Source organism: Hetaerina americana, unplaced genomic scaffold (genome assembly GCF_022747635.1).
Source record: "Hetaerina americana unplaced genomic scaffold, ioHetAmer1.1.p SCAF_2, whole genome shotgun sequence".
Taxonomy (NCBI): domain Eukaryota; kingdom Metazoa; phylum Arthropoda; class Insecta; order Odonata; family Calopterygidae; genus Hetaerina; species Hetaerina americana.
Genome location: NW_027286763.1, coordinates 22,040,337 through 22,053,750, shown reverse-complemented (window position 1 = coordinate 22,053,750; position 13,414 = coordinate 22,040,337). Strand labels below are relative to the sequence as shown.

The following is a 13,414-nucleotide window of genomic DNA, read 5'->3' as shown; positions in this document are numbered from 1 at the left end:
GCCATGAAAAACAAGCTGTGTCATCTGGCCCTTTGTGGCCTATCCAGCGGCTGGGTGCAATGTCATTTTACCAATCAGATACTTAGTTATGCCAGTGAGGTGGCAATCATCATGATGCCAAATAAAGTTCTCTGTTTTGGCTTCTTCCAATTTAGGAAGGGCCATAGTTCTAGCACATCTAGGAAAAAAAAACATCAGTTACAGCTGCTTCACCGAAAAATAATGTTTTCTAACCCCAATATTCATATTGAAACACCCTGTGTAGTATGGAAAACATATCCGGGTATATAGCAACACAACATATATATTACAATGCAACAATTTCAAAGTGTAATGCACATTAGCAAATGACTTTGTAAAATGTTACTGTTCAGTTATCCACCATAGTTTGTTAGAAACAGTATTGAAAGGGTAAAATGGAAATGAAATTTTAGGGGATCGAGATGGTGCGGGGGCTAACGTACTGGATTCCCACCCTGAGGGCGCGGGTTCAAATCCCGGCGGTGTTGAATATTTTTCAGAGGTATCTCGATCCCTACTTGAGGTGCTTTGTGGAGGGCACTTTGAGTGAGTACGCCGTCCGTCGGATGGGACGTTAAGCCGCGGACCCCTTGGCGCCTTTCGTAAAGAGTAGGCTAATGCCGACGCCGGGTTTCTCTCCACCCTTCATCCTTTCCTGTCCTTCCCCTATGGCGCAAATGACCTTAGCTGTCGGTCGCCTCCCCTCAAAACTACTACTATGAAATTTTATGTTTTTTTGGGAAAGAATCTTAGGGGCAGAGAGATGATATTTTATGGCTTTGGAAGAGGCTGTGACAGTATAGTCATAGTAAGCATAGAGCAGATGAGTGATAGTATATTATTAGAGGAGGTAAAATATGAACCATTATTTATTTGAATTTTCTGAATTATTCACATCTACATGTCAACAAGTAATCTTAGGGAGGAAAATGTAGACATTGTGTACAATTAATAGTAGTAAGTAATATAGATGCATCTGGAGGAAACAGTTGGTAGTAATGGAGTATTGTAATGTGATGGCGGGGAAGGGAGAGTTTAATCGTAATGGACTCTTCGTTAAAACACCATAAGAGATGTAGGTATGCATGGAAAATGCCCAGAGACTCTGTAATCTGGATTCAGGTCATAATTTAGTGCTCTTGAAGTGTATTGTCAGTTTTAGGAGAATAAAATTGGGAAGAAGGTTGATGAAATGGAATGTAAGAAGCATTAACCTGGACAAAAAGGAAAGAATACTTGGGAGGCAGTGGAAAAATTTATGACTGGGACAAGGAGATGGGTATAGTAGAAGAATGATGGTTGTATCTCAAAAAAAGTGATATCAAAAGCCACAAATGTATTTATACTACATAGGAAATTGACAAGGAATGCATGGATTACAGATGAGATGATTAAGATGATATGCAAGAGATGGAAATGGAAGAATATATTCACAATATATGAAGGCGTAAAAAATTGAAAAATAAAATGAGGCGAAAAAGCATGGTGGAAGAATAAGTGCAAAGCTATGGACAGAGTACAGTGAACAGGTGGAATGGGTACATTGTGGGAGAAGGTATCCGGATGTAAAAAGAAGGAGCTATCTGTATATAAGAAGGGAAAATCTCAGCACACTATAATAGCAAAAGCTGGAAATATTATTTATTTATTCTAGAAAGATTCTAGGGAGATGGAAAGAATACATAGTGGATGCATGTGGGTTAGGATATTAGGGATAAAAGTTTAGACATAGAAAGAGAATATTACATAGATGAAGATATCTTAGGTCCATGCATACTTGAATGCAAGATAGAATGGTCATTAAGGGAATTTAGGTAAAAAAGGCTGTGGGGATAGATAATATCCCTGTGGAACTACTTGAGGGTCTTGTAAAACTTTTTCAGTTTTTGTCAGTTAATTCATACCTTGCACGAGGGAAGACTTCAGCCAGAAGCTTTTATAAAACTAGTATGAAGCTCCTACAGTTAATTTGACAGTATTACTATTCTGTGGAGTTGCAAAGTTATATGCTACTATACACAGTAGCGTTGTAATAGTATGGGATTACAAGGCCATGGTTTTTCATTATAAAAGCAATCAATTCCATGAAGTCACACCTCTATTAACTAATTAGATAGATTAATTCCTTGGGCCTAAGCCATTGTTCAGTTACAAAAATCATGTTGGGATTGTTATTGTTAATCTACTCGTCATGGTAGGTTTTTAAATGGACGCAAGCTACCTAATGGTGCAGCAACAATTACCTTGCCTCTCTTAACAAAACACAATCTGACATCCAACCTTACGCCAAGCCCCTCTTTAATTCCTTCCTCCCTTCATTCAGTCCAACATGCCTATCCTAAATCAGCCCCATCCTTGCTTGCCTAACATTCTCCCCTTTATCGCAGTCTTCACTCGTCATACTTAGTAGAAACAAGTGAAGAAGTGCTAGGCACGGTGAGGGAGGAGAGGGGGTTATTGGGAGAAAACCACAGGGTGCTGCATATTTTGATTGGTAATGGGATATTGAAGACTGAGGTAGAGGGTAGAACATTAGGCAAGCACAGAAGGGTTAGGTATGATACAAGATTTGCATAATGTTTTGCCCTAGATGTCAAAGAAGTCAACCTCTAATGAAAAGGACCCTTGTGATACTTGTATGTCATTTTTTCCTGGAATGTGTTCATGTTTGTCTTTCTTGCAGTACCATATTTGACCTGCTGGTAAAATTTCATGGATCACCTCACATTAGCAGCATCAACCTGATGACTTGCATGGGGACTCTCACACTCATAGCAAAAATGAGACCTCAATTTATGGGGAAGGTGGTTGTTGCCCTGGAAATGTTACATAGTAGGTTATTTTATTTTAATTAGATTTTATTTTAGTAGGAAGTTAATGAAACTGAAATAATTCATGACAGAAATGGGTTGTTCATAATTTTTTTCATTTACTTTAAATTTGTTTTATCTCATGTTTCAGCTAATCTTCCACCAACACTCTCCAAGTCCCAAGTTAGTTCAGTAAGGAAGCATTTAAAATTACAGCTCTTTAACCTGTTGAAACATCCAGCCTCATTGGACTACCAGACAAACATTACCACTCTTTTGACAGACTTGGGAGCAACATATCAAGAGGTAAATGAGTTTGATTACTGCATATTTATTGGAAATTATTAATGCATAGTTATTGAAATATGGTATAGTATTTTAGTGAATGCCACATAAAATGCATACATCACTGCTTAGCTCTTTATTTTGATGGTTTCAAGAAAAAATCTTGAATGGTAAGAAGATGAATGGTTCATTTTCAATTACTGCTCATTTAATTAAAATTAACTAGTTCACTACATACAGGCAGTCCTGTAATATGATTGGCCATTTATAACCACCAATTGTTAACCTTAGATCAAAGATTTTGAAAAATGGGTTAAAATGTTAGTATAATCAAGCTAGGAAATTTATTTATATCCTTTTATGCAAAATATTCTAGTTGAGTCCCCATTGTACAAACAGACTCATGCATTTATCCCAAGATATTGTGGTGGGCACAAGTATTGAAATTAGTCCTGGCAGCTACAGGACTCCATCCACTGAGCCGTTTGTCCGGCCCAGCCGGGGGAGAGGCAAGGCTATAACAGTCGTCATCTCATAAAATCTTTACATATTGAAATGTACAATGACGACACATAATACACCAAAGAGGACCAAATCAGTTAGAAATGGGACTTAGAATGTCCTGATGATGTTAAGGACAGGACAATTGGTAAATATAAAGCGAGAGATGAAGAGAAGAAGTGTGAATGATCTAGGGCTGTGTAAGGTGAGATATAGTAAAATTACGGGGAGAATAGCTAGGATTACAGGAACATTAGTAATGGAGTAAGTAATACCCTTATGCATTGGAAGGGAATTGAGTCAATGAGAGGTGGCAATAATATTGAACAAAAAGGTAGGAAGAAGCATGGTAAGCATAGAGAAAGGGAATGATAGAATCTTATTAGTAGAGATAGGAGCAGAACCAATGAACTTGATCATTAGCCATGCTAGGAAGTAAAAATCTTTTTGCGAATGACCTCAGTTATTGAGGCATCAAATATTAAAAAACAAGTAATAATATTGGGGGAATAAATGGAGTGTACAATCAATAATAGGAAATAATTACGATTGTTCCTAGAAGGAAACATTTATTAGTGATGGGGGATTGGAATGTAATAGTGGGAATATTGAGGGATGGCAGTGATGTAGGGGCTTATGGCTCAGGAAAAAGGGATTATCATGGGGAGAAAGCAATCAATCAATGGCCAATATTTCCGTGCCATACAAAATCACATATTAAAGTTTTAAAAAGCCATTTCTGAACCTACTTAGTCATTGACCCTGTTATCAATTCCCTTCACCTTGTGAAAGCTTCTTTGCCTAATGCAATACTCCCAATGTCTCTATTACTCTGACCATTTTGGTCCAGAGCACTTTCAAGATAGGTTAACTGTTCCATTTACTCTATTTTATGAATGCGATTTTAATATTTAACATCACCTTTTTATTATATCATAGGGATACATATGCATATTATTTAGTATATACACTGTAGTTATTTATTTGTATTTATTTAAAGGTGTGTAGCAAGAGGATAAATGGTACTGTGATGGTCTGACATGAATAATTTGTTGAATGTTTTTTGCAGATAGCCAAGTCTTACCCTAAAGTAGATGAAGCACGCAAGCGCAAGAAGAGGCAAGAGCGGCATGGCCAAGAGCCACCAAAGAAGCCCCGTTTAGAGACTCTTGGCCTTGAGGAAGAGGATGAGGATGATGAGTATGAGGAAGAGGATGATGACTACGAGGTTGCTGGCAGGGGCAGCAGCATCAAGAGGAAGCATACAGATGCTGCTGTGGACATAACAGAGCGCTTTGTTGGAGAGAGATTGAGCCCAGAGTTGGCCTCACAACTTGTCATCATAGCCATGGTATCCACTTGTAGAAATTTCCGAGCAAACTACTCATACAATGGCATAGATTTTAGGGTGCCAGGATATTATCTGTTGGGAGAAGTTGTTATTCGATCATGAAATGTTAAAAATTATTAGATACTAGTTATGTTTTGTTTGAGAGTAATTTTTGAAGAGTTTTGGTTGCTATACATTATGATTTCAACTTTTGTTAGCATGGCTTGTGCTTAGGAAATAGATTCCTGATGTCAGTTGTTTTTTTTCATTTCATTTATTTAAACTTCTCAATTTAGTCTCATACACCATTGTAGTGAGGTTGTCAATATTTCTTGCTAACAACATTTCTAACTATCTCATCATTAAAAAATAATTATCCACTTATTTGACAAAATATTGTTGATGTAAAATTGTGATTAAGTGAAAATGACATATAATTAGCAAACAGTGATGGCTTGTCCATAAGAGCTGCAGTCCTAATTTTGGCCGCATTAAAAATCAAATGCCTTTGGTAAAAATATTGTCCTCTGATATAAACAATAATCATCTGCACACTTCGGACAATTTTCCCAGTGCTGCATGCCAAAATGGTATTGTGCTATGTGGGCGTTAAGTCTGATGGCTATGGAAATTGAATGGAGATGACAGCTTTTGTTCCAAGGAAGTTTGTCAACAACGGTGAAGGAGGAGGCCTGGGATTAGTAAGAAGGTTAAACGAGAAACTGGGCTGCTGGTTTCTGCATTTTCTATGTCTAACTTGGCCAGTGTCATGGTGTCAGTCCAACTGGACTGAAATTACTTAGTGCATGCAGCTCATGAAATCGTCTCAGGGGAGATAGGCAGGGTTATGGTGGTAGACGGGCATGTGGTCTCTGAATGAACATTTATAATTCTGGACAAAGTAAATAAATTAATGTAGTTTATGTATGGGCCCAGGTTATTATGTCAAAGATATTAATGTTACATGGGAGCAATCCTTATGTGACTCGTGAATGAGGCATTAAAGGGTGTGTGTAAGACTTAAAGCTAATTTCTTATGAGACTTTAATTTCTGATCTAAGAAATCAATCTCTTCACAGAGTAAACTTCCAGACACTATCCCGCCTCACTTCAGTTCCACATACACTCCCATTGCAGCAGCTGGAACTCCAGGGCAAATTAAACGTGTTGCTCGCCTGATTGCTAGCCAGTTAACAGCTGCTGGATTGGGGCCAGGAATCAAGCAATCTAAAAAAGAAACATCAAAGAAGGTAGGTTCCATCGAGTTATTGTTAATGTACCAGTAGTTTTATGAATACCATGTAGCCAGTGAGTTACATAATTGAAGTACCATTCAACACAATTTCGAAATTGAAATCCAAAAAAATTGGAGAATGAGTTAGGGGTGGGAGATATGAATATAGTTAATGGATCAGGCTTAATTTTTTTTATATTGTTCAATATTATTAGGTATGAGAAGCATCTTGATAGATCAGGAATTCCTAACTGTTTAGACCATAAAAAAATGTATTATGCTTTGCTTTTACAACTTATTGGCTTTAAATGCATACCAATACACTGTAGAACAAATCTGCCTCTCCAGCTGTAGTGATATCACAACCCTGAGGTAGTAATGTGTCCTGATTGTTTAGCCGTCCAGGTTTCAGTTGGCAACTTGGTGACATCTCTAATTTCATATAGCCCCTACCACATGCATAGCAACCGAGTGTTGGCACCTCAGTTTGGAGCAGTGAAAATCCATGTGCATGAAAACATTTCTAATAAAAACATTTATCTTACTATTCCAACCTGAGGGTCCCCAATTCTATTTCTTTCTATTGACTGGTGATTCGCTGCATGTTACGTGATGCTTTGTATGTGATCCCTGCGCTACATACTTGTACAACTCACCTGATACCCTATTTAATTCTCTTTTTAATGAGTGCCTGGATTGTGTGAAAACAGAAATTATTTTTCACATGAAAAGTAGTTATGTTTTCATGCATCTGGTTTTGCATCGCCACAATCAGCAAGCTAGTAGTACCTGCAGTGGTATGTTTGCCCATTGGCTACACAATCTGCCACTGTAAAGCCAGATGCTTGAAAACTTAAGGTTTAAATAAAGTCTGTGGCAAAATACAAAATCTATTAATATGTTTATCAAATACTTTCGCAACATAAAGGCTGAAGTGGTAGAGTATACACATAAGGTTTACTCCACTGCAAGTTTGTTATGCCTGTATTAAATATTTTTTAACTTTGGAAGCAAATATGGAATGATGTTCTTCATATTAAAATAAAAGTGAAGTAAAAAAGTTACTTAATTTTTAACTGCTGCATTTTTTAAATTCAATTATATCTTCATATCCTCAAGTGAATTGAGATTTTGTGGATTTGGGGCTGTGAGTTTATTTAAGGACCAATATCTGAATAATAGTCTGAAAATATTTTTTCCTTAGGCAAATTTTTATTACATCTGATACTTTTAATTCATTTCTAATAAAAATGTTAGTGAAATAACTTCTTCTGCTAGGATAATCCTGGTACAATCCTGCTGGTGGCTATTACAGCCTTCAGAAAAACCTAATTGGGATTGAGAAAATATTTTACCACTTTGGCTGATAAGTCATTCCTAGCATCTACCTTTCTACAAGATCCATCATCAGTTCTAAGATATTGGTGCACTAAGACTTTCTTCCCTGACTTCTATTACACTTACCTCCGGCTCTGGAAAATGACACTTTTATGTCATTCACAATCTACAATTTGGATGAATTATTTGAATTGTAGGTATTTTGTTTGGCCCTAAGAGACATAAAGGTAAGTTATGGTGGTCTTGAAATTTCTAAGTACCTTAAAACATTTTTAAAGATTATAGATTGAACCTCTTGCTTTGCCCTCTTTATGAATTTTTGTACTTTATCTTTTTAATATGTTGCAATGTAAGAACTAAGAGCATAGATATTCATGGGTCGATAGAGGAGTGAAATATCTAAATTAATTGCAAATGGAAGCATTAAAATAGATCATGCAAATTATATGTATAGTATCATATTATGTTTCGTTAATAATTGTTATTCAGCATAATAATGGTAAAATTCTCACCTAGCTGGAAAATTCTAAATTCAGTCATCCAATATCCCCAAGATAAAGAGATAAAACAGGAATAAATGAAACAAGGCTAGCTTTGCAGATTCCCCTGGAATTTTTATTGGTCTTGACCATGGTTCCCTTCATGGTCACCTGATGATGTTGCCTTGCAATGAAGATGACTTGTTGTTGCCACAGTGGAATTATGTGTGGTCATGTGCAATAAAAATTCCTGTGAAACCTGCAAAGTTGGTCTGGCTTCATTTACTCCTAGTGTAAAAGGCTTCTACCAAGTTATGTGTGAAATAATGTCTTACAGATGAAACAGCTTTTACACTTTACTAAACTTATTCTTATTGAAATGTAATGAAATAATTGACTTTGTAATTCCACACACTTTATTTAAAAACACGACCCAGGTTTCGACGTTGAACATCATCATCAGGTGGTCCTCATAGAAGCACGCTGGCTATGTATACCTTCTGATCATAGGAGGGGGGGGTTGGTCAGAGAGGGAGGTTGGAAGGGTAAAAAGGTTACAATGTAGCTGGGAAGAAAAGAGAATTACATTTTTGATTTAGAAGAGTGGTAGGTCTAGGAGTGGGGAGTGGGAGGGATACAAAATTTCGTTGGCAAGATCATCTTTCCAATGGACACATTTCAAAATTTCTAACTGCTCCAAAGCATCGAGCCTTTGACCTTTTTCTTCAAAATGAATAATTTTTGTCACAAAGTCACTTTTGTGGTCACTTTCGATGAGGTGTTTTGCAAAGAGGGATGTTATGTTCTTATTTTTTACACATGTTTGGTGTTCTTTAATCCTTTGTTGGGTCGTGTTTTTAAATAAAGTGTGTGGAATTACAAAGTCAATTATTTCATTCCATTTCAATATGTTATGCAAATTCCACAAAGTTACGCCTGAGACAACAAATTTTATTAAGTGCGCCAGTAACGCAGTTATGGCAAGCCTCTACAGAAGACTCTCCATAAAATACCGGAATGCGTCATTGAACATCTTCTTCAACAGCCGCTGCATCTCCCTTGGAGTTTTCCCGAAGTACATCAACCTTCAGTGTAAGAAAACCCAATCCTCGGCAGGAAAGTTCGCTATAGGAGTAGCCAAGAAAGCCTGGCTTAAAAGGGAGTTACACGAATGGTATGTTAAACGAGATGCTATATCCCATTATCTACTACTTTTATACGTGGAATTGTCCCATAAACTTCATTGGATCGAGTGGCTATACTTTGATAATGATGTCCGTCAGAAGTGCAGTGAGATTTCCTTTCAAAAAAGAGCGAAAATGAACCGTAAGCTTGATTTACTACGGAGAAATAAGGAGTCCAGTTCAAAATCAACAAGTTCTAAGTGTGACCATAAGTTTGGGCCTCGAATTGTTAACCTTTCCGGACATTCCTTTTCTAATAGTGAGATTTCTTTGCTAGAAAAAGGCCTTAAGTACGTACCTAAAATTCCAATTTCTGTTAAAAACATTAAAAACCTGGCTGTTGACCTTGAAGTTGCCCTTCAGAAAGAAAATATCGCGGTTAAACAAGTTGTTTCCCAGGAGCTCCTTAAATTCTCACAACTTGGAGTAAAAAAGATGAAGTATTCTACCGAGTATGAGGCCTTAAAGTCCATTAAACATTCAGTGACAGAGAAAAATTTGATCATCCAGAAAGCAGACAAAGGCAGCGCAGTGGTTGTATTAGAACGAAATACCTACATCACAAAATGCGAAGACTTCATCAGGGACAATAACATTGAAGTACTTCGTTCAGACCCAACCCCCAAGTTTCAACAAGGAATTAAGAAAGTGATTAAATCTTGTGACACGTTATTCAAAAGTTGTGAAATGTTGAAACTAGTGCAAATGAATCCCTCAGCACCACGGTTTTTCGGGCTACCTAAAGTTCACAAAAATGGGATTCCGATCAGGCCTGTAGTATCAAATATGTCAGCTCCCAACCACATACTAGCGAAAAGGCTTAATGTACTCTTCAGGGAGGTTTCCAAATTTTCCACGGAATATGGTGTAGTAAATTCCTTGGACCTTGTGAACAAACTTATGAAAAAGGTCATCCCGAAAAAGTGCATGCTTGTTTCCTTTGATGTACGCAACCTTTTCACCAACGTGCCACCCATGGAAGCGGTGAACCTTGCCGAAGACATCCTCATCCGGAAATCCATCCCAGTGCCAGTTATAAGTGAACTTTGTGCATTACTTAAGACGTGTTTTCCCAAAATTATTTCATTTTTAATGGTACCTATTTCCAACAACCCAATGGTTTAGCCATGGGCTCGCCCTTGTCCCCACTCCTGGCCGATATGTATATGGACAATTTTGAAAAAGTTTTGTTCTCCTCAGCTCACCCTCTCATTAATAATGTATTTTGTTGGCTAAGATATGTAGACGATGTCTTCTGTGTGTGGACAGGTTCTGATAGGCAACTAGATCAGTTTCTAGCACATCTAAATTCTATCAATTCTAATGTACAATTCACGTGTGAAAAAGAGGAAAAAGGTTCCCTGAATTTCCTCGACCTATCCATTTCTAAAGACAAAGATGGGTTACAGTATTCCATTTTTAGGAAAGAAATGTATACAGACCAATTAATTAATTCCTCTTCAAGGCATTGCTTCACCCAAAAGCTTTCGGCATTTCATGCAATGATCCACCGTTTGACCGCTATCCTATGTCAAAATTCAATGTAAATAAGGAACTTAATGTAATTAAAACGTTAGCAGTAAACAATGGTTATTCAGAAGATCTAATAAATAAACTTTACCAGAATAAACTTACAAAAATAGCCTTAAGCCACATTTACAAACCTGAACATTTAAAAGATCCCACTGCCAAATGGCGGAGAATACTATATCTTGGGACTATTTCTCAAAAAGTAATTAAAAGTTTACCTAAAGAAAAAATTAAATGTGCCTTTTACAGTCGTTCATGCCTTAAGAACCTGATCTCTCACAGTAAAGACAAAGTCCCCGAAAACGAGAGGAGTGGAGTGTATGAGTTAAAGTGCTCGGATTGTAGCACAAAGTATATTGGACAAACAGGACGGAAATTTAAAGAAAGGATTAAAGAACACCAAACATGTGTAAAAAATAAGAACATAACATCCCTCTTTGCAAAACACCTCATCGAAAGTGACCACAAAAGTGACTTTGTGACAAAAATTATTCATTTTGAAGAAAAAGGTCAAAGGCTCGATGCTTTGGAGCAGTTAGAAATTTTGAAATGTGTCCGTTGGAAAGATGATCTTGCCAACGAAATTTTGTATCCCTCCCACTCCCCACTCCTAGACCTACCACTCTTCTAAATCAAAAATGTAATTCTCTTTTCTTCCCAGCTACATTGTAACCTTTTTACCCTTCCAACCTCCCTCTCTGACCAACCCCCCCCTCCTATGATCAGAAGGTATATACTATATAGCCAGCGTGCTTCTATGAGGACCACCTGATGATGACGTTCAACGTCGAAACCTGGGTCGTGTTTTTAAATAAAGTGTGTGGAATTACAAAGTCAATTATTTCATTACATTTCAATATGTTATCCAAATTCCACAAAGTTACGCCTGAGACAACAAAAACTTATTCTTTCTGAAATCCCAGCCATTTTCCCAGAGTAGTTGTTTAAACCAAGTATTAGATATGATTAACCATTTCTTATGTAGAACTTATTTGTTCTCTCATGTTAGTCATTCCATGTTCTTAAATCTGTAGTCACCCAATTATTCCTATCCTACCCTAGTTGAGGTCTTACCTCTACTGATAATAATTTTTCCACACTTAATAATCCATTTTTTCCATGCATTTTCCACGCATAACTATAGCAAATGTGGTCTTTAAGCAGGCTTTCTTCATTAATAATCTGTGATGTTCTTCCTCAGTAATATCTCTCCCATCACCTACTATTGTGCTCCTATCCCCTTTAACTATCTATTTGATTGTATACCCTATCAACTTCTTCCTCCCTGTGTTTACTTGATGGTATGTAGACTGAATAATGACCAAGTTCTTTGGCTCAGTTTTTGCTAGTTGTAGTGTACTCTCACCTGCTTTGTTTACTGTGCTTATTCTACCTCTTTGTTCAATATTACTGCCAACATTTGTTGGCTCCCTTCCTTTTTGCTGTATATTGCTCTATAACTACCACAAAGGAACCCATACCCTTAAAATAACAAGAAAGATCTCACAGCATGAAGATTGTGAAGGCTGCATACTTCCATGTTTCACCATGTGCGTTGCTATCTGCTGATCACAGTTTAGCCAATGTTATAGCTAGCATCTTCAGGTTGAAGTGGCAATGTGATTTTGGCCATCCTTATAGAAACAGCGCATACCTGCTGGTATTGCTGCTCTCTGATTGGTCAAGTTACTTATCAGCAATGCTGTATTCTGATTGGTCAGAATTTGGATCATCTGTTTCTATGCTGAACATCCATATGTGTACTATGGAGCTGGTACTCATCTTCTCAGTTGAAATTTGTGGGTTGTTATTCAGGGCTTTAGGTTTCAAGGTAATTAAAAGGTAATTGCTCTACCAGTGTGCCCTATGTAGCTTCTCACATCTGCACTTTATCTCGTAGATTCCTTGATACAAAGTGTGAGGAATGGGTTCATTTGGTTTGGGTTGGATGTTAAATTTAAATATGTAATGACTTCATAACATTGCACAACAAAGCACAGTTAAAGCATGTCATAGCATCATGTTAGAGTATCATGGCAGTCTTCTCCATGGTTTTTGCTGTGTAAGAAACCGTGGTGTTCACTGCTGGTTTTAGTTTTTCTTCATCCTTGGAGGAACTTTAGGGCGAAGTCCTGCTTTTTCTTCCCCTTCCAGGCAGTCCTTCTCAGGATCAATGCTCTGGGATAGCCATTATTCTGTTGGACAGCCATCAGGTGTCTCTTTTCTAAGGGAAGGAATGGATTCACCATCCAAGATGGAGTATATCTAGTGCACCAGTATCTTGATCAGTGATGCCTTCTGTATCAGGTGATGTTAGGAAGAGGCATGAAGATACCGCCTGGTATGCATCTTTTTTGGGTATACTCCATGACCCAACTTCCCATTGGGTTTCCTGGTTACCAATATGTCCAGGAGGGGCAGTTTCCCATTCTCTTCGACTCTATTGTAAACTTGATGGATTGATGTTGGCCATTCAGATGTTAGAAGAATTTTTCTTAGTTCTTAGATATTATATGTATCTCACCCAAAGAGTGTGCCTCTTCCTGTACAAGTCCAAGGCTTTCCTTTTGAAACCTTCATGTCTAAGTTGGCAATGACAGGTGATAGAGTAGATTCCATGGCAGCTGCGGTCAGTTTTATAGTGTCATCTATTCCACAGAAGGTATGAGTTTCTGAGACAATGTTCTAACAGTTAAGGAAAA

At 37.5% G+C, this 13,414-nt stretch overlaps 1 protein-coding gene across 1 annotated transcript in view; it reads left to right on the top strand.

Annotated features, from left to right (window-relative positions):
- LOC139688315 (symplekin-like) overlaps positions 1-13,414 on the top strand; it is a 48,111-nt gene that overhangs the window by 8,386 nt on the left and 26,311 nt on the right. The window contains exons 5-8 of the mRNA XM_071585813.1: positions 2,705-2,853; positions 2,983-3,137; positions 4,687-4,968; positions 6,027-6,197. Coding sequence (XP_071441914.1) covers positions 2,705-2,853; positions 2,983-3,137; positions 4,687-4,968; positions 6,027-6,197 — 757 coding nt within the window. The remainder of the gene's footprint in view (positions 1-2,704; positions 2,854-2,982; positions 3,138-4,686; positions 4,969-6,026; positions 6,198-13,414) is intronic.